The sequence below is a fragment of the Gymnogyps californianus genome, chromosome 2 (genome assembly GCF_018139145.2).
Source record: "Gymnogyps californianus isolate 813 chromosome 2, ASM1813914v2, whole genome shotgun sequence".
In the NCBI taxonomy this organism is placed as follows: Eukaryota; Metazoa; Chordata; class Aves; order Accipitriformes; family Cathartidae; genus Gymnogyps; species Gymnogyps californianus.
Window position 1 is genome coordinate 67,317,819 of NC_059472.1, and position 21,088 is coordinate 67,338,906.

A 21,088-nucleotide genomic window follows, 5' to 3' on the forward strand; every position below is an offset into this window, starting at 1 on the left:
GAAAAGTAAGCTGTAAACATTTTTTACCTTTAGTTCATGCCTTGTTTGCTAGGTAATGTGGACTTTTTTGTTGGTTTGTTGGTTTTTTTTTAATCTACAACCATTGGTGGAATAAATCTGTGTTCCCAAAAATATTACATTCCATGGATAAAGCACAAGTCTATTATATAACCATGTGATACAGATACAGAAAATGAACTACTGTATTCAAAAACATAAAAGCAAAGACACTAAAACAGTCCATAGCTGTTAGAGCTGATGCTTTCAGAATACAGACCAACATTGTTACACTAAAAATGTTCAAAAATAAGGCCTCTGAAATAAATATTTCCATTCTTTAAAAAAAGATATAATAAAAATGTACATCACATGGTCAATGTAGGTATAAAAATCACTAAGTTAAACCATTCTGGATGATGTATCTGAAGTAAAATGGCCTAGGTTTTGCTTCTGCCGACGTCCTCTATTGTTTTTGGGGCATTTTCTGTTAAAAAAAGAGAGAAAGAAAAAAGAGGGCTGATTTTATATATGCCATATAAAATTAAGCCTAGCAATAACACATTGACTTAATCTTCTGTACTTAACAATAGCAAGGAGTCTAGGAGCTGTGCTGACTGGGAGGACGCTCCTGCTGTTTGGTACCGGACTGTCACCTGGGGATGTCTGTGGGACCCCAGATCACTCAGAAGGGAGTTCAAGCAGAACTTGAGACCGAAACCAGCAAGGTGGTATGTCCTTCAGCCTTGATCCAGCAAAACACGTACCATGGTGAACAATTGCATTGACTTTACTTTATACATATTTCGTCCTTAAAATCCAGTGGATGGTAAGACTGGATCAATCAGCCTTTTGAAGTGCTGGATCTCCAGGTGCCCTGCTGCTCGCAGCAGCCTGAGACAGAGCCCGCCCAAGACAGAGCCCACCCAAGACTCTCTGTGGGGTGACTCAGGGGATCCCTTTCTTGGGGATGGACACACAACGAAGAAAGGATTCACAACAGCCAGCAGTTCTGAACGGGACGGGACTGACTCAGCCCGTCAGACAGTGGGCAACGCACGATAGAGCAGTGCTGCTGGAACGCAGCAAGGCAGACTGTCCCCGAGAGACTGTGAGCTGGGGAACGGTCGTAGGGAGGCTGAAAGAGGAGGGCTGCTGAACCACAGCCTTCCACGCCACTGCTTTGGCCAGCAGTAAAAAAGGGATTACATCAATTGCATGAGCCAAATAAGTCTTTTACATGTGCAGGAGGTGTTAGGTATGTGTACTTATACCTGCTACGTTGAACCTTACAAAAGAGACAGGGAAGGAGGCCTGTATTGTTCGTTCATAGGGGTGTCACTCTACATCACTGAGTTTGGGAAGCCATGCACTAACGCACTAGCAGAAAGTTTTATGGCCCAATGTAACTGGAGCTGAAAAAGTGAAGGACAAGTTGCGGAGGAAAAGGCAAAGTGTGGCATGGATGCCCAAGTGTAGGATTTAAATGCTTCATGCACCTATAAGGTAACTAAGTCATCCTTAGTCTATCCCAGAGCCCTCAGTCCTCGTTGGGTTCAAGTCCTTGATGAGCAAACTGAATCCCTTGTCATCAAAAAGAATCCATGGCTCTCGTCTCAGTTTTCATACAGGGCGAGAGTCTGAGACAGCCCAGAAACTTGAACTCTGTACTTGTGCATCTTTACATTTCATAAAATAGGTTCCCATGGAGAGTGCCTAATAAAGGGACTAGCTGCACATTAATTTTCAGAAAGCATATATGGTGTGAGGGATACTTCTCTCTCTGTGTAATGCCATTTACAGTGGTATGGCAGGGAACAGCATCTTGTCAACCTCTCTGGTTTCACTGGGCGGGAGGGGGGGATCATAGCTTCTATAAGATATCAGCAATGCTTGAATAACTCCAGTGAAGGTCTAACACAGTAGCTGACCTTTTGGATGTGTTTCAAGGCTGATCTGTTCTGCTGGGTATTTGGTCTGGGGATTCAGGGTGGTTACTGGTGGTATGTGAATTTAAACAAACGTGTGTTTTGTGACACAAAAAAATGGTGATAGGATGTTACATAATCCTTCTGCTTCAGTCATTAGGTATTTTTTATGTGGGTATTTTAGGATATATGTTAAAGCACGTAAAATTTTGGGGATCAAATATTTAAATACAGAAAAAGTATATCCATACAATGTGTAATTTTTCACTGTTTTTGTCTTTACCTACCTTGTTATGCACATGACAATTGCAACTATAATGGCAATCTGTACAGCTCCAATTATTGCTGCAATAAGGACATGCGTAAGCTTTTGTCTACTGGGGACAACATAAAGAATACTAAAGTCTGTCTTTTCACAGTGCTGTCCAGTATATCCTGATTCACACCTGAAAAAGAAAAGGAATATTTCATGGAATCTGTAATTTGACAACAGCCCAGTCATTTTGCAGATGAAATAAGGAGTCCAAGGTGACTCCAGCTGAGAAAGAGCTGGTGAGAAGATGGAGGTGTGGTTACACTTGGGTTGGGGAATGGTTTGGATTTCTGTGTCAAGAGAAGAGACAGAGCAGATATGCTCTGCTTTCCTGGATAAGGTTACTAGTGGCCTTCTGAAAACACACTAGCATGGTGAAGGCCCTGATTTGGCAAAAGAAGTATGTGGGGTCATTATTAAATTGGGGCAATATTTAGGAAGAATAAAACAGCTAGGCAAGTAGACAAGGCTAAATGAAACACAAAGAAGCACGCTCATGAAACACAAAGTGAGCATGCTCATTCAGCTGCAATGTCAATATGGGAGAGAAGTGACAAAGAGGACAGAAAACTTGAAAAATGGGGGAAAAGGAAGATCCCTTTTCAAGCTGCAGCCTACAGAAGTGGAATCCTGCAAAACTTATTGGACAAGACCAGCATCAAACCCCCTCTTGCCTTGTCACCAAACCAAAATTTGACAGAGGTCAGGTTAGAAAACCCAATGGCCCACAACTGTTCAAGTGACAGTTCATGGAAGAATCCATAAAAATTGGCCAGGGGTGGGGGAGAAATGGTTGGAGACTGAAGAGAAGCGGCTGCTCTAAATGGTACGTTGCCTGAGCAAAGCAGTAGTTAGCTCAATGAGAAACTCAGCAGAGGCTGCTCCTGATCAGTGACACGTGTTCAGGGAATGCGAGATGTGCCAGTGGTGAAGGTGGCAGTGGAAACACGCTCCGGAGGAATACATGTCACAAGGCAAGAGAGGCAGAAGCACAACAAGGAAAAGCAAGAGCCACCCAAGACACTGAGCTGGAGTCTGCAGAATCAAAGGCTACCACTTACATCCCTGAGCAAGTTCCTTGTACAGCTGTCCTTTAAAACCAACCGATGCGAATGCATCATTAAGGGCAACTGAATCATACAATTGGCCTCCAGCTCTATAGTAGAAAGCTGGAGAAGGAATACTCACACGCACGCAGAGAAACAATCCTTTTGTAAACTGGATCAGATAAGCCCAAATGTGACACAAAATCGGTCTCATCCGTCCAAAAGCTTTGTGCTAGGGTAGGAATTAATTCTGTTTGGAGGAACGAAATAATTACTCCACAGACCTTCCTACAACTGCTAATGCAACTCCTAATCCCCCTTTGCATGCAGGGATAACACTTGGGGTTTGCATGTTCATAATCTTGTGACTCTACTTTCCCCAGCCATGAGCTGCTGTGTAAGGAGTTTTGGTTCAGGCATGAAACAAATTCTAGTAAGAGTGGAGTTATTAAAGAAAAGCCCCCATGTACTGTAAGTAAGCTCGGCAATGGCTAGGAAGGGAATCAAGAGAAACATGTATTCGCAAACAGGAACGAAGAGGACAGGGAACACATTGGTAACCATGCAAAAACAAACAATAAGGAAGAGGACTCCTTGCTAGTGAAGAGGACTGAATTCTTATTGTTACTTTGCTTTTGTTTTCATTAAAGAAGGTAACAGTCAAAGTGTGATCAATGTGAGAATTGCTTTAAAGCAGAGGAGGCAAAACAAAGCAGAGGAGGCACAAGTAATTCAAAGATGTTTCCTCAGAAACACTAAAGCAACAGGAAATTATTTCTGAGAAATATTGAATGGAGATTCAGGAGCATTGAATTCCTGCAAAGAAGAAGTGCTTGTGTTAAGAACTATACTGGTGGTGGGATGAAGTACTAGGCACTAGTTTAAGCTACCTTAAACTAGTAGAACAGATTTTAAAGTGTTCTGCTGCATTAATATATAGCAAGAGAATATAGCATTAATACAATAGCAAGATAAATAGAGGTCAGCATGGATTTATCAAAATATGCTGATCAGTCAATTAATTGAGTTAGCGTAAAGAAGTTTAGATTTCTTTGCAAAGGATTGAACTGTGCCTTCTTGATGCAGCCTGCCGTAAGGACAGGGCACAACTGCATTGCACAAGGGGGGCAGCAGGAGATAGACCAGATCTCAGCTGTGCAAAGGCCACTAAACCAAATATTATGCAATTGACTACTATAAAACCTTCCTCCCACCTGCCTGTTGGCAGTCCTGGAGGGCTGCTGTACAATGAGCAAGGAGATTCATTGCCCCCAGTGAAAGCAAAAGTCACAATTTGCTCTGCACAGGTATTTTCTGCAGTTTTGTAGGTCATCTGATACCTCACATATATCACTACCAGGAAATGAGGACCAAATTAAACAATGTATATGCTAGATGTGTATGAGAATGCAAAGCATTTGAAAATAACAGTCTGCCCCTAGCATTCATCATTATGTTTTCCTTGCCAGAGAAAGAGAGAATTTTTTTCTTTGGTAGAAGTACATGATTACTACGGCAGATTGCTGTCTGATATAAATAATTTGTTTCCTTAATAACTCTGCTCCAGTAGGAAACATGCATAAAGTACGAGACCATTAGCATTTAAATAGCCAAGAAAAATCCAAAGAAGACCTGATACTTAGGGTTAAGAACTGACAGTCAGAAATTCTTGACTGGAACCACGTGAGGTTTGTTGTGCTAGGTCCAGTGCTGAGATACTGTTTAGGCTGTTTAAATAAATAATTGAAGGCAGTAATAGTAAATGTAATTATAAAATATAATTTAATGGTCCAGTATATTAATTAAATGCATCAAAACATTGCCTATCAGTAATTATTGGAGTAGTAATAAATATTTAAATGATTGAATAATTGAATCATAAATGAATAAATGACTATATGATTAGTGCCATCCAGAAAAAAATTCTGAGAAATAAAAAAATCAGTTCATTCAACCAGCAATGTTTTCCGTGAAATACCTCTACTTTCAATATTTTGAGGACAAATACAGTATCAGAAATTGTGTTAAATACAGCTCTAGATCAAAAGAATGCTGCAATCAAATAGTGCTGCCTAATGTCCATCAAGATGACGTTGGGGATGCACCCAGTTTCCCAAGAGAAGCAAAGCCATGTTGAGCTCTCTTGGTTCTGGCCAAAGAAAAGAGAAAAACAAATAAGTCCTATTGGAAAGGTGAAAATAAACAAGAAAGGGTCTTGGATGGTAAAAGGAATAATATAAGCTTTCAAATGTTTAAGTTGACAACCATACCGGCTCTGCCTTTTGGGCCTCCTGCTCTCTGATCAGTCTGGAAATCCTTAAATCTTGGCAGTGCAAAAAACCCTAAATATCCTCGATCGATAAAGATCAAGGGAGAAAATGTGATAGTATCTAACAGATTTACAGCTGAAGTTTCCAAAGCAAAGCAAAGCAAAGAATTATGGTGTCCTCAACCACATTAATCTGAAAGTACAAGCTTGCAAGATAGAAGTTCGGGAGTGAAACCTCCTAATAAGTAGGGCACTACATGTTATTAAGAGGAAGTGGCCTTTTTCTGTAAACAACTTTAAAATTAATTTTATTTTTGGAGAAAAACAAAGATGCAGAATTTAGTTAGTGAAATGTAAAGAAACAAATTATCTGAGAGCCGAGGAAATAAACTGGAACATTCAGATATCCTGGGAAACACTGAGTGGCTTAATACTGAGTGTACTGAGCTGCTAGATTATACTGTAGACAAAAAGTATGGGCTAAAGAGTATTTTGCAATTTTATAGTCTCTAGATGAAGCCTATTATTGTGAAAAAGGGCAATAAATGTTAAAAATAAGATATTGATACTCTAGAGAGAGTTTATGACAGGAGCAATAAAATGTACAGATAGTGTAAGAATAGACTGAGAGGTCAATGGGGAAAGCACAGTCATACAGAGAAGCCATGCAAGGCAAAGGTGATTTTTTTGTGTTTTTTTTTTCTCTAGATAGGATTTAGCAGCTGAAAATAAGAAGACAACACTGAGGCCACACTCCTCAGAGGGATTCAGCTTCTGAACTACCTGACTGACCGAGCCTCTCCTCTGAGCACTATCTCCTGCATGACTGGAGCAGCTGGGTGCTGCCCGTGGCATAGGGATACGGCTCCTGTGCCACTGCTTAAATAACTGCAAACTGATACATGCTGTAATTATGTCTAGAGAGCATTTTGATTAAGCTTTACAGCAATTTCAAGCACATTTTGAAGGCATGCAGGACTTACCGGCAGGAAGCCTTCTGAGTGGAATAAATGAATTCACATTTTCCATGTATACAGTAGCCGTTGAAGCTTTCTGAACAAGGTATGTGGTTTCCAATGTAAATGTCTTCTCTTTGATCACTGGCATCTTGAAAAGAAATATACATAAACAATTATAAATGCCTGTATGATATTAATTAAAAAATCTCAACCAAGAATAGCATATCCTTAAAAAGTTGTAGTGAATAAAGGAATACGGAATAATAAAGCAAAGGCTTAAGGGTGAAGTTTCAGAGGCACCTACAGAGATTTGCTAGAATGTACTGCACTGAAACATGATCCTCAGAGACATCTAAATATGCTTCTTATGTCAGGTTTCTCGAAAGGAGAAAAGTATTCATGGCAGAACCAAGCCAATGCAGGAAGATCAGCAGAAGCTTTGTCAGTGGCTTTGGGGGAAGAGCTAATACATAGATACAGAGAGCTCTCTCCCAAGTCTAAACAGAGGAAAAAAACCTGAAGGGTTAGAAGGAAGCTGAACCACTTTTTATGATTACTGGGTAGAAAACAACTCAATAAAGCCCAGATCTGACTGGTGCCACCAGTTGTTATAGCTGAAATCAAACACACCACAATAGCGGTCTTCTTCAGAGAAACACTTTTATGGAGAGGAAGCTTCAAAATATTGAAATGAGCTTAAAATACCCATTCCTTTAGGAAGTGTACTGGTTTTGGCTGGAATGGAGTTAACTTTCTTCATAGCAGCGCATACAGTGCTGTGTTTTAGATTTCTGGCTGAAACAGTGCTGATATAACACACCAGTGTTTTGGCTGTTGCTGAAGGGTGCCTGCATAGCATCAAGGCTTTCTCTGCTTCTCTGCTTCTCCCCTCCGCGAGGAGGCTGGGGGTGGGCAAAAGCCTGGGAGGAGACACAGCCAGGACAGCCGACCCCAACTGACCAAAGGGATATTCTCTACCATATGACATCATGCTCAGCAATAAAAACTGGGGTTTTGGTCTTTCCAAGGTGCCAGTTGCTCAGAGACCGGCTGGGCATCAGTCTGCTGGTGGGATGTTGTGAGCGATGGCTTTTGCATCGCTTAGTTTTTTTCTCCTTTTTTTCCCTTCACTTCTTAAACTGCCTTTAGCTTGACCAATTAGTTTTTCTCATGTTTGCGCTTCTGATTCTCTCCTCCATCCTCCTGGGGGGAAGGTGGGGGTGAGCAAGCGGTTGGTGGGCACTTAGTGGCTGGCCAGGTCAGCCCGGCAGAGGAAGGCAGTCCCTTCTGCCCCACCATCTTTCGTGCTTCTGTCATGTTACTAAAACTATCTAAAACTGCGTGCATTTTCAACCATTCTTTCCCCAAAATTTTTCTGTAAAGAAGTCCTAAACATGGAAGTTGGTATTTCATAATGAACTTCTCTAAAGAGCAGGGATCTAAAGATGTGAGCATAATTGTGGAATTATGTTCATTTCCATGGCAATAGACTATAACGTCACAAATACAAGGTTATAATGAACTGCAGGGGCAAAGCAAAAAGGGACAGTGAAGAAGAAATCTCTTATAAAATTGCAGATATTTGAAATAACACCAGCAAGAAAGAGAATGTATTTATACAAGAAAAAAAAAAGGCATGCTGCTGTTTTAGGTTTCCCCTGAACATTTTCTGGAATGTTTTCCAATTTGTTCCAGGAGAAAAAAAACCCTAACTACTAGAGGTTTTAGATATAAGGCAGCCTGTTGGTTCAGGCTATGCATCAAAGATACATAAGACTTGATACAAGAGAAGAACATTGCCTAATGCTGACAATATGTCCACCACTGCCCTGATGGAATAAACTATGTTGTGGCATGTCTAAGAGGAGAAAAGTGGGGATGTCTCATCCCAAAACTGTTGCCTCCCTCCTCCTCCAAGCAGTTAATTACTGTCACATCTGGTCCCAGTCAAAGGCTAGTAATAAGCTACATACAATTATAGTAGTCTGTGCAGATAGCTGCGCCATGTCTGGTTTTAATGTATGTACTAATACAGAATGTGAGGCCCAGTGAAAGATGCATCCCCTGAAAGGTGGCCAGGTAGCCACAGCCACCCAAACCAGAGGCAAAACTTGTATCAAGCAAAGAGATGTTGTTAAATGCAGGAGGTGATTCCTAGTGTAAAACAGACATTTACCCACCTACTGACAGGAATCCATTTTTAATCTGAGAGGCCTGCTAGACTGCTTCAGAGCTTCAAAGTGAAAGATTTAACTCGTGTAGGAGCCTTGAAAGAGTGACTGGATATAAGAGTTGAGATACTTCACCAGAAGGAAGAGGCATGCACAAAACCTGAAACCCTGATGCTCATCTTGGTACAACAAAACCAGCAAGCCAGCTGAATCTGGGAAGAGAGACCCTTCTGATGTAACTTTAGGTGGCCACTTGCACTGCAGGAGAAGGAGACTGTCACGGCTGTGGTTCTAGAGACTAGAAGGTATTATACATTCAGAGAACAGGGTTTAACAAGAGTAACTTACAGGAATTTAAAGCAAAAGCAAACAGATAGAAGTTATGCTCTTATCCTGGAAGAAAAAGTCATTCAAAGTAGTTTACTTCAGGCTCTCGCTATCTGAAAAGACCTGACTACTGCATAAAAAAATTTCAAAACAGTTTTTTTGCACAAGGCATACTCCCTCCGTGCACATCATTTGCCAAACTTGAGACTGCACAAGCTATACACATTAATAATAATAATTATACACAATGTTTTTTCCACTAACTAGATTTCAAAGGCAATTTATATGCAATGAATAAAAGGCTGTAACTTCTTCTGAATAGGAACCAAAAGTGGTGTTTCATTACATCACATAAAAAGATGTATATTCCATTTGGTGCCTTTTATGCCTTCATAATGTAAGTGAAATTTGACATTAAATCATTCCAACTGGTACATCATATGGAGTGAAAATAAGAGAATTTGTGAAAAAGAAAAATATATGGAGCTTTTTGGCACTGAATGGCTTTTCAAGAAGAACACAAGGAATGTTGAAAGCCATGGTGGGATGGCTTTACTCTGGGAGGCCATGGGAGTGCAAAACAAGTATAATCACAGAAAGAACTAAAGACTAGAGCTAACAGAGAAGATACCAACCCCTTGCAACAAAACCTGCATTAAGACCGGCGCCGGGAGAAAGAACAGCAAGTTATGGTCGCTAGTGATTCCCTCCTGTGTGGAATGGAAGCACTCATTTGCAGACTGGACCCTCTTTTCAGGGAAGTTTGCTGCCTCCCTGGGGCCCGAATTAGGGATGTCACCACAAGACTGAAGAGCTTAGTACAACCTTCAGACTACCATCCATTCCTGCTCTTTCACATGGGTACTAATGATGTAGCAACAAAAAGTCTGAGGTAGATCAAAAGACATTTCAGAGCCCTGGTAAGAATGCTAAAAAATTTGGGAGCACAGGTAGTGCTTTCCTCAGTCCTCCCAATAATGGGGCAGACTTTGGAAGAAACAGGCGAGCCCAGGATATCAATATCTGGCTCCGGGACTGGTGCTTCCACCAAAACTTTGGGTTTTTAAACCATGGAAGAGCCTTTGAGATGCAAAGTATGCTGGGGCCTGATGGGATCCACCTGTCCCAAAGGGGAAAATGCCTCTTTGGGCATAAGCTGGCAGGACTGATCAAGAAGGCTTTAAACTAGAATCAATGGCGGAAGGGGATACCAACAGCATTGCAGTAGGTAAGCCAAGGGTTGGCATGGCATCGCCTGAGGGTGGCAATGCTAGTGGGAACATTTACACTGCTCCTGCGAGCACAGAGGGCTCAGAAGCATATCTCAAATGCTTGCACACCAATGCACGCAGTATGAGAAACAAACAGGATGAACTGGAAGCGTTGGTTAGTTCCCAGAACTGGTATCATTGGTATTAGTGAGACTTGGTGGAATGAGTCCCATGATTGGAGTGCTGGGCTGGAGGGCTACAGGCTGTTCAGCAGGGACAGGCAGGGCAGGCAAGGTGGAGGTGTCACACTGTATGTAAGGAGAGGTTTGATTGTACAGCCCTTACAGTTCACGGTGATGTGGTTGAGAGCCTCTGGGTGAGGGTTAGGGGGATGGAAAACAAGGAGATATTGTAGTGGATGTCTACTACTGATCGCTCAGCCAGGATGTAAGCACTCATGAGTTATTCCAGAGACAATTAGGAGAAATTTCTGGATCGATAGCCCTTGTCCTTATGGGAGATTTCAACTTCCCAGACATCAACTGGGATTATCACACTGCTGTGATGAGCAGGTCTTGGAAATTCTTGAGGTTCGTAGGAGATGATAACTTCTTGTCACAAGTACTTAGTGAGCCAACTAGGAAAGATGCCCTCCTAGGCTTGCTATTTGTGAATAGAGAAGGACTCGTGGGGGATGTGATGGTAGGTGGCTGTCTTGGCCACAGTGATCATGAAATGGCTGACTTCAAAGTTTTCAGTGTAATGAGAAAAAAGGACAGCAGAGTTGCTACCCTGGACTTCAGGAGAGCAAACTTTAAGCTATTCAGGGAGCTATTTAGCAGAGTACCCTGGGAATATGCTTTGGAGGGCTTAGGAGTCCATGAGTGCTGGTCAGTTATTAAGAAGCACCTTTTAGAAGCACAGGAGCAGGCAATCCCATTGTGTCATAAGTCAAGCAAGTGGGGCAGAAGATCAGCTTGGCTGAGCAGGGAACTCCTCATGGAGCTCAAGAGGAAAAAGAAATTGTATGATGTCTGGAAGCAAGGCCAGGCTTCGCAGCAAGAGTACAGAGCTGCAGTTCATATATGCGGGGAGAAGACACGAAAGGCCAAAGCCCAATTACAGTTGAAACTGGCCAGTGTTGTGTCAGATAACAAGAAGGGCTTTTTTAAGTATGTTAATAGCAAGAGGAGGTCTAAAGAAAACATTGGACTGATGCTTGTTGTGGATGGTCATCTGACTAATAGGGATGAAGAAAAAGCAGAGGCTTTCAATGCTTTTTTTGCCTCAGTCTTTAATAATACTGATAGACCTTGGGCTGCCCAGTCCCCTGAGTCAGAGGACCACGAGTGTGGGAACAGTGACTTTCCATTTGTGGACACTGCAATTGTAAGGGACCAGCTGTATCAGCTGCCTGTTCACAAGTCCCTGGGGCCTGATGGGATTCCTCCCAGAGTACTGAAGGAGCTAGCAGATGTTATGGCAGGACCCCTCTCGATCATCTACCAAAGATCTTGGGAGTCTGGGGAGGTCCCTGCTCACTGGAAGCTAGCCAGCGTTATTCCAATTTACAAGAAGGGCGTGAAGGAAGACCCAGGAAACTACAGACCTGTTAGTCTAACCTCAGTTCTTGGAAAAGTTATGGAGAAGATTATACTGGGCACTACTGAGAGGCATTTAAAGAATAATGCAGTCATCAGGCACAGTCAACATGGGTTCACAAAGGGAAAGTCCTGTTTAACTAATTTGATAGCCTTCTATGATAAGGTCACCCGCCTAGTGGATGAAGGTGGGTGAATGTAGTTTTTCTGGATTTTAGTAAGGCTTTTGATACTGTCCCTCACAGCATCCTTCTGGACAAGCCGTCCAGCTGTGGGATGAGTGGGTTCACGGTGCGCTGGGTGAAGAACTGGCTGAAGGGCAGAGCTCAAAGGGTTGTAGTGAATGGGGCTACATCTGGCTGGCGACCGGTGACCAGCGGTGTTCGTCAGGGTTCAATTCTAGGGCCAGTTCTGCTCAATGTCTTTTTCAATGACCTGGATGCAGGAGTTGAATGCACCCTTAGCAAGTTTGCTGACGATACCAAACTGGGAGATGCTGTGGACCGTCTTGAGGGACAGGAGGCCTTGCGGAGGGATCTAGATAGATTGGAGCATTGGGCAGTGATTAATGGGATGAAATTTAACAAGTCCAAATGCCACATTCTGCACCTAGGATGGAGCAAAGCTGGGCACAAGTATAAATTGGGAGAGGAGTGGCTGGAGAGCAGCCCTGCAGAAAGGGATCTGGGGGTGCTGGTCGGCAGCAGGCCCAGTATGAGGCAGCAGTGTGCCCTGGCAGCCGAGAGGGCAAACCGCATCCTGGGGTGCATCAACCACAGCATAACCAGCCGGTCAAAAGAGGTGATTATCCCGCTGTATTCAGCGTTGGCGCGGCCTCACCTTGAGTACTGTGTGCAGTTCTGGGCTCCACAATTTAAGAAGGATGTTAAGGTACTCGAATGTGTCCAGAGGAGGGCACAAAGTTGGTGAAAGGGCTGGAGGGAATGTCCTATAAGGAGCGGCTAAGGACTTTGGGCTTGTCTAGTTTGAAGAAAGGGAGGCTGAGGGGCAACCTCATTGCTCTCTACAGCTTCCTGAGGAGGGGAAGTGGAGAGGGAGGTGCTGGTCTCTTCTTCCTGGTATCCAGTGACAGGATGCGTGGGAATGGTTTAAAGCTGCACCAGAGGAGGTTTAGACTGGACATGAGGAAGCATTTCTTTACTGAGAGTGTGGTCAAACACTGGAACAGGCTTCCTAGAGAGGCGGTTGATGCCCCGTGCCCGTCAGTGTTAAGAGACATTTGGACAATGCCCTTAACAACATGCTTTAGCTTTGGTCAGCCCGGAAGTGGTCAGGCAGTTGGACTAGATGATCGTTGTAGGTCCCTTCCAACTGAAAAAATTCTATTCCATTCCATTCCATTCCATTCCATTCCATTCCATTCTATTCTATTCTATTCTATTCTATTCTATTCTAAACAGTGCTATTATTTGTGAAAGAAGAGGAGGAAAGGTTAATACCTATGCAGATCTGCTCTCTGCCAGTAACTTGAGAAAGACAGAGGTGTTTTGTCCTGGACAGCAACACTTTGAGCAAGAGCCATGACATGCACAAGCATATTTGTTCTGAGAATGCACCTAACACACACGGGCTACTACCATGTAAAATAACTGAGCAGAAAGTGAAACTCTGCCTTATTTCATTTATACTAAGGTTATTAAAGGTAAGGTAAGGTTCATATAGGTAAAACATCTTCAACCAATGTGATTCAGCATATTAGTTTACTGAAAAGATTTAAAAAAACCCTAACAAATACAGAATCTGCCATTTTTTTTCAGAAGTTAACAGAAAAGATAGGGTCATGGGAGGGAGGCTTGTGTCATTTCATCAGGAATGTCATAGCCTGGTGTCTTCCAGTGAAGTCATTTTTACAGCACTTGGAGGGAGTCTAATCCTGTGACCACTGTGTAGGGTGGTGAGCAGCTGGGCATCTTAGAGGAATACAGCAGGCAAAACTCACAAATCATGCACATCTCCTTCTTGCCAGCCTTGCAATGTGCTGTAAGAAAGAAGCTGTTTACAGGTCTGTCTCGGTTACAGAAATCAAAGCTGTAAGGCAGACAAGAAGGGACCTGCGTGCTCTGTTTTCTTATCTTGTGAAACCATAACCAAACAGCACAAAGTCAGCACAGTACCTTTCACCTCTGGCCGATACTGCATGCCATCGTCTTTCTTTCCAACTACATTTGCGTCATCTGTTTCTAGATGATAAATACATGCATGGATAGCTATTAGGAAAGGCTTATTTCCAGACCACTACATGTACGTCATTGAGAAGCCACAATAATATTCAAAGAAGTATTTTAATTGCAGTAAAACTGGACACATTCCCACATTGTTCCTCCCATACCACCAGGTTGGTAGCACACCTGGTCAGTAACAGAGTCAGTAACCCCAGTGTCCAGACCAACACATGGCACACCTCAAGCTGTAGGTTTTGAACTAAAACCTTTTCCATGGTATGGGCCTAGGTTATTTTGGTGACAGTCTGTTTCAGTTTTGGAACTGTCCAAGTTACAGATCTAGATGTAACTGGCAAAGAGATGGTGGAAAGCTGTTATGCCCAGGAGAAGGTCCTAACTGCAAGACCCCAACACTGAAGAGTCATGCACGTGATTAACTACAAGGCAGTAGACAGAGGGTTTCAGTGGACGATTCCAACACTGGAAAAGGAAATGGATAAATATTTGTGCAATTGGGGCCCAACTTGACTCACCTTGGAAGCACACTGTACAGCCCACAGCAGCAAGAGGGAACATTTCCCACACACCAGTATTCCTTTTGCTCTCCTACTTCTTACCACCCCCTCATGTAAGATCCGTTGGACTATTGCTTAGATTCTCCTAAGAGCTTTTGCTGTCTTTCCAGGTAACAGCAGCCAAAGAAAGGTAATGTAAACACAGCACGTATGTACGTAGTGTAAACATACCTCTGCGTGGGAAACTCTAAAATACAGGCGAGGAGTTCACTGATAACTGGATCAGTGACTTCTGATCAAAAATGGAAAAGGAAAAGCTCTACCAAGCCCACTTATGTCAGAATTTACATTTACCAGAAAAACAAAATTAAGCCTACCTGAGCAATGTCCAAGATGCCTGATGTCGATCTGCTCTTGTCTCAGACATGATGCTTCTCTAACAAAGCACGGATTGTTATAGGAACTTCCATCAGAAGCACATACAGGATTAAAACTGTATCCACTGCAGTCTATATTACATACACACCTGTTAATTTAAACATACAGCAAAACAAAATTGACATCCAGCAAACAAAAATTAAGTCATGTTGAGTCCTGAGTAAACACTAGCTCATACTAGGACAGAAAAGTATGTTGCATGAGGATGCTGAAGAATTCATTGATGTCTCAGGCTTCCAAGCAGAATATACAAAAATATGAATAGGTGCTTCAGTGTGCTTTTTAATAATGTATTGATGTTTCTTGTAGTTTCTTGTAGTGAAAATTGATAACACATTGCTAGGAAGATTTACTACATTAATATAACAGTTTGTGGTGTCTGTTCTCAAGTGTGAACAAAACCAGATGAATATTCTACTTTTTTGGGGGTGTCAGGATCCCTGAAAGGAAAACAAAAAGAAAAGGACTCTCATTTCTTTTAAGCAGTAAAAGGAGTTTTTCTATTTCAGAAGCTGAATGAATGACATGCATTCATACCTTTGAAAGTTAACAGTGGGTTTATTATGTTGTAATTAAAACAGGATTATGCGATCTGAATTATTTCATATTGCATCCAATCGACACGTTGGTTGTTTTAGACACAGCATTTTCCATATAATTTGCAACTAGGGATTGTAAAACAAAAGTGGGAAAAATGAAGACCTAGCATGTAGCTGGTTCCTAACCACACAAATGTAGGACAGCCAAAGACTTAGATAGGGCTATGACTTACCTGTTTTCAGTTAGATAGTTTTGTTGCCCCAACAAAAAGTCCTGAAATTTTGCATGCGTGAATGGCACAGGAAAACTTTCCAGCTTCCCAAGCCCCACTCCCCTTGTTTATTTTAATCAATATTCTACTTTTTAACTGAACCTCTATTTTTGAATGAAAGTTTCTGTGTGGGTTTCATTTTGCTCTGCAAGCTCTGCTCTGCCTCTGGACTGGGAAAAGCAAGGAGTGTGGCTGCAGAACAGGGGACAAGGTGGGCACTAGGTCCAGCTCTCAATTGAGCTCCTCCTGATGCTGTGAGAGCAGGAAGAGCCGCTCTGCATCTTCTGAGGAGGTGGCAGTGGGCACACGGTCCTCTCCTTGCCAGAAAACTCTACACAGGGGGCACGTGGTCTGACTGCTAGGAGCTGCTGCTAGCTTCATCTTGAGTCACTCTTGTAAGACATGATGTGGGGAAAAAAACCCAAGCTACCAACTTGCCAGGTTTTTTATGTTCTTTCCAGCTGTTCCAGATACAATTCAATGATTAAATAGACGTATGCATGCCTCAAGTCAGTAACAAATCACGCAGCAGAACCCAATTCCATGCTGAAGAAACACTGAAGATGGCCAGCGTACCTTTCTCTCTCCCTCCTTTTCCATGAGCACCTTTTGTTGCCTAAATTTAAAGATGCTAATTTTGCCAGTAATATTTCATGCCTGTGAACTTCAGATTGTTGCTAGACGAAAGAACATCTCTAGTGCAAACAGGTTGTTAAGTGCACCTACTGACAGTGAAAAACTGCCACACTAATGAGTCTCTACGTATTTTAGGGACCTACCTCAAAAGTACTCATGAGGCTGCTAAATATCAATATGATGAACATACGATAATTTTTCATACTAGAAACGGTAATGGTCGTAAACCTTAGACCCAGGAAAGGAAGTACTATTTTGTTTACATGCTCCCACATGATTTTAAGCCTAATAAGCCCAATGAGGGGTTTATTAGGATTTACTATATGCAAATAAAAGGCTCACGGCTCAGCAGTTGTGCACATTTATTGACACAAACGAGTGGAGAGCTAGTCCTAATTTGTATGACACTGGCTATGTGCTTACAGATACCTTCGCTCAGCCTTAGCACTCAGGAACCACCACTGCCTGCGCGCACCCGTCCTTGTCACGTTTGAGCACATTTGTATATGTATCTCCAGACCAATTCCATCTGTGTTTCTATGTCCAAACAGCTCTAAATCTGTCTGTAGTCACCATCCAAGGTCCGTAGCATCATAATTACTGTTCGGTTTTGTCATTCCTGGTGACAAATGAGGTGAGTTTTGAAAATAATTTTTTCTTCCTCACGGTGACATTACAGGCTGGAGTTGAAACTGCTTGGAAACTGCTCACGTTTTCATGCTTCGCTGTGTTTAGATTTAACATCTAATGTTAAATGCTTACTTTCTTAGCATTGCCAAATGCTTGTTTTGGGGGTAGTTGTGAATTCCTGAGCCTGTTTTTCTCATAAACACTCTCAGTCTCAGCTCTAACCATCCCTTCAATGTACAAAAATTTCTTTTTATCATTTAAAATTTTCATCTAAAAGTAGGAAAATAAAATTAAAAAAAAGTACAAGAGGAGAGCTTGTGACACATCCATAAGCGCTGGGGCAGCATGAAGCAGCTGAAGCCCACTGACCAGCTGCAACAGGCTTGCAGCTGCTTTGTGTCGTCGGAGCAGGACAGAGCTGGTGAATGCCGGGGTGGGAGCGAGTGAAACGCCAGCCTGCTGCCAGTCTGGATACTGGGATTTGCTGGAGGCTTGCAAGCACACCAAATCCCCCATGGGACCCCGCTGGCACGACAGACCAGCTGGCAGACATACGTGCTTTCTGCCCACAGGCGTGAGGGCTGCAGACACACCGAATCTCCAGCGAGGCCCTCACCAGCTGGACAGCCCGGCCAGCCGGTGGGACCGTGCCTGCTGCCCACCCATTACCCGTGCTGCTCACGCACGCGCTCCCCAGGCAGTGCGGCCTTGGGTAGGTCCTGACTGCCCTTCCCCATGGGGAGACAGGGCAGACAGTTGTGGTGGTTTCTGCCCCGCCGTGGCTCGCTGTTACCAGCCGTTGCTGGCCACGGTGCCTGGCAAAACCGACTGGGCTCCCGGGGCATGCCGTGGTGTTTGTGTCCCTGATCTCCAGGATCTGCCCCCTCTTCCAGCATCCACACCGTCCTCCTTCCAGGCACCCTTCTTCTGTCCAAGGGCACTGCCTTTTGGGACACCTCTTCTCTCCAGAGCCCAGGCCCTTGGTTTCCCGGTCTAAGCAGTCTATCTGCAGAAGTGCACCGCACGAACTGCTTCCCAGCTGCTGACTCTGTCTCATGGCTCTCTATTAACTGGAGGATTCAGGACGTGACACTTTTGTTTAACCCACGCATTACCCCAAATTTACAACCAGTCTGTGCTGGTTGCAGCTCAGGATTTAAAAAGTTCAATTATTTCAGACGTTCACCCCCCCACATGCATCCAATTATCTGCCTGATGCCGTTAGCTACTTCTTTGCCTACAACCATGATGCCAAATGGTATGTCTGGCCTTCACCTGGCCATTTAGTCACTGGTGTAGATGCTTTGACAGAGCTGTCTGGCATGTCAAAGCACGTGGTTTAAGTATACTCTGGGATAATGAACAGTTGAACTGGACTGATGTACTTAAAAAAATTGAAAATATTATGCTTCATTATTCCAACATAAAAGCCTGAAGCCTTTCAGAGAGCTGAAAGGGAACGAGTTAAGGTGAGGACATGGCTGGGGCGTGATGCTCTGAAGGGAGCAAGGCCTCCACAGATGCAGTAGGGTGGCAGAGAGGGAGCCAGGAACACACGTTAGAAACCTGTACCCATCAGAGGGTCCGTGTGGGGTGCAGTGAAGTTGTCCTTGCTCATAGCTGATTGGCACTAGACCCAAAATACAGCCAGGCCTGCGGGAAGCACCAAATTGTGAGATGGGAGCAGTGAAATGTGAGGAGTGCTGCTCTCGATAGGAAACATGAAATGAAAGTTGGTTTTAACCGCTCGGTTTTTGTGAAGGAAGGTAAAACTGTGGGAGAGCAAGTTGCTGCTCTGATGCTGCACATCAAACTCATCGAAACTGGCAGCTGAGTCCCTGCAAGACAACAGGACCGCGACCACAGACTGAAACAAAAAAGCAGCTCAGGAAAGTATTGGAAGATCCCCAAACAAACCTGCTATGAAATACTGAAAATATGTTACACCCTGAAGTCAGAGAGCTACAGAGGGCAGACAATAGCTTGATACTGAGGAGACAACAGAAAATCCAACCTCCTGAGGTGAACCAACTTGCCCCCAGCAGCCAGTCTGAGTCCTAAAGTTAGGCAGAAGTCAAAGCCCAAGACTACAAAGCACAGCCCACGGGGCTGAACCATCCCACGGACCATACAAGCAGCACACAAAATATGGGAGAAGACACAGCAGACTGTTAATGAGCTAAAAGTGGGGCCTCAAAGGGCAGAAATCTTATCAAGGGCTTTTGCAGGCAGGAGAACCTGTGTGAAGCACCAGACTGTGAGCTTTGTTCTTCTTCATAGCTGAAGACTGAAACTGGACACAGAATTGAAGTCTCATACTGTAATCTGTTCCCTGACAAGTCCCTCTTATGCTGGGGAGAGAGCACGAAGAGAGCAGAGGACAACACAGAGAGCTGCTCAGGAAGGGAGGGCAGGAAAAACTTGAGATCATGAAGGGGGAGCAGGGATATGTGGGAGGAGCACAAGAGGGGCAGCCAGGAGGAGAGAGAGTAGACCTTAACTGTAAAATTCCTAATATCCCACCTTTTAAGCACTTATTTGCGCTTCTGCCTTAGCTCCCACCAGCACTGTGTCCATGTACAGTGGTCCGTGAGAGCAGTGCCACATGCAGCTCCTCGAGCTCGGCCATGCAGCTACGGACACTTTCCACCACGACTCGGGCCGAATGACTGATGAATGGCAGCCCTGCCATGAGGCTGGACTCCTCCGGCCACTGGCCTGCTATGGGCACTAGCCTGAAAACTTAGCTTCAGGGGCAAAGGGACACAAAGGGACACAATCCTATTTCTAAATTCACATACCCAGCATAAAAATATTAGGCTATAAAAGTAGAGATATATTATAATAATAATATGCAACAGAAGACAATTTTATAAAACAGGAAGCATTGGAAAGCTTATATCAGCAAGATTTAGGTTAGGATTTTAATCCATATAAAAAAGGTATTTTGAACAGAAATTTCCACATTACTTCTACTCACTTTAAAGATGTATTAAAACAGTATCCTGCATTTGTTGAGACAACATCATAGCTTTGATTCTAGCTTTAAATATTTTTAATGCTGACTTTTAGGTAACATTTTCATTCTACTCCTTATAGAAAAGAACAGAAGCAAAATGCATTTTCATCCCTAATTAGGAGTAGAAATAGAAATGAGGTGTGCTGTAAGCATGTGCTTTCTGGTGTGAGCAGGTAGGCACACGATGAAATTACAGTGTACCAAAATGCCTGGTTTGCAATAAAAAAAAGTAAAAACAAAAAGAAAAAAGAATAGAGTAGTACCTATCTCACAACAGTATTTGCAATAATAGGAAACTACTCAGATATAGAAACTTAATTTCTTCTGTGAGAAATTAACTATCTAGAACCTCTTAAACACGGCTATTTTGACCTCTCAGTATATTTTCACAAATGTTAAAGGCTGGTCTGAGTTTGGATGGCTGACACAATCCAAGGAGATGATAGCATGTGATGATGTCAGTCATAAATAACTGCAGACCAAAATCTTGTATTTAAGCTTCTAGTGTGGAAAACCTGAGGTTCAAACCCAGGTCTGAGTTGCTTCTATGCTGCAAACAGACCAGGAAGGTGAATATGGGACAACCACAGCTGAGGTGAGCAGCCAGCCTGACTCCTGGGGTCCCACGTGAGAAGTCTCCTGGGTAGGCAGCACAGAAGCCTGAGCCCCGTCTCTCAGGCAAATGCCGCTCTGACAGGTATGTTTATTCCTCAGCAGTGACCCCACAAGGGAATCAGGAAGGATCTTGGGAAAGAAAACCCGGAAGCATGCAAATTTTCACAAAGAGAAAATAATTCTTTTGAAAGCTTGCAAAAAAAAAATGCCAGAGTACTTTTAAACATCAGTATCTTTCTCCTAGCTCTCAGTTATTTACTCCTGCTATTTGGAGTAACTTCCAGGAAAAATTGCCTGAAGTCCAGCAGTGGTGCAAGCATAAGTTGTTGTGTGAAACTGATCTTGAGCTGCTGAAAGTGAGGATAAGCACGGCAAAGTCTGCACCAAAAAAAACCCCAAACCAAACCCCTACAATAAAG

At 43.2% G+C, this 21,088-nt stretch overlaps 1 protein-coding gene across 1 annotated transcript in view; it reads right to left on the reverse strand.

Annotated features, from left to right (window-relative positions):
• Positions 1-320: 320 nt before the first annotated feature.
• TMEFF1 (transmembrane protein with EGF like and two follistatin like domains 1) overlaps positions 321-21,088 on the reverse strand; it is a 128,412-nt gene continuing 107,644 nt past the window's right edge. The window contains exons 6-10 of the mRNA XM_050892232.1: positions 14,898-15,046; positions 13,958-14,023; positions 6,537-6,660; positions 2,213-2,371; positions 321-484 (exon numbers count right to left, since the gene is read on the reverse strand). Of these exons, the coding sequence (XP_050748189.1) occupies positions 400-484; positions 2,213-2,371; positions 6,537-6,660; positions 13,958-14,023; positions 14,898-15,046 (583 nt within the window). The 3' untranslated portion in view covers positions 321-399. The remainder of the gene's footprint in view (positions 485-2,212; positions 2,372-6,536; positions 6,661-13,957; positions 14,024-14,897; positions 15,047-21,088) is intronic.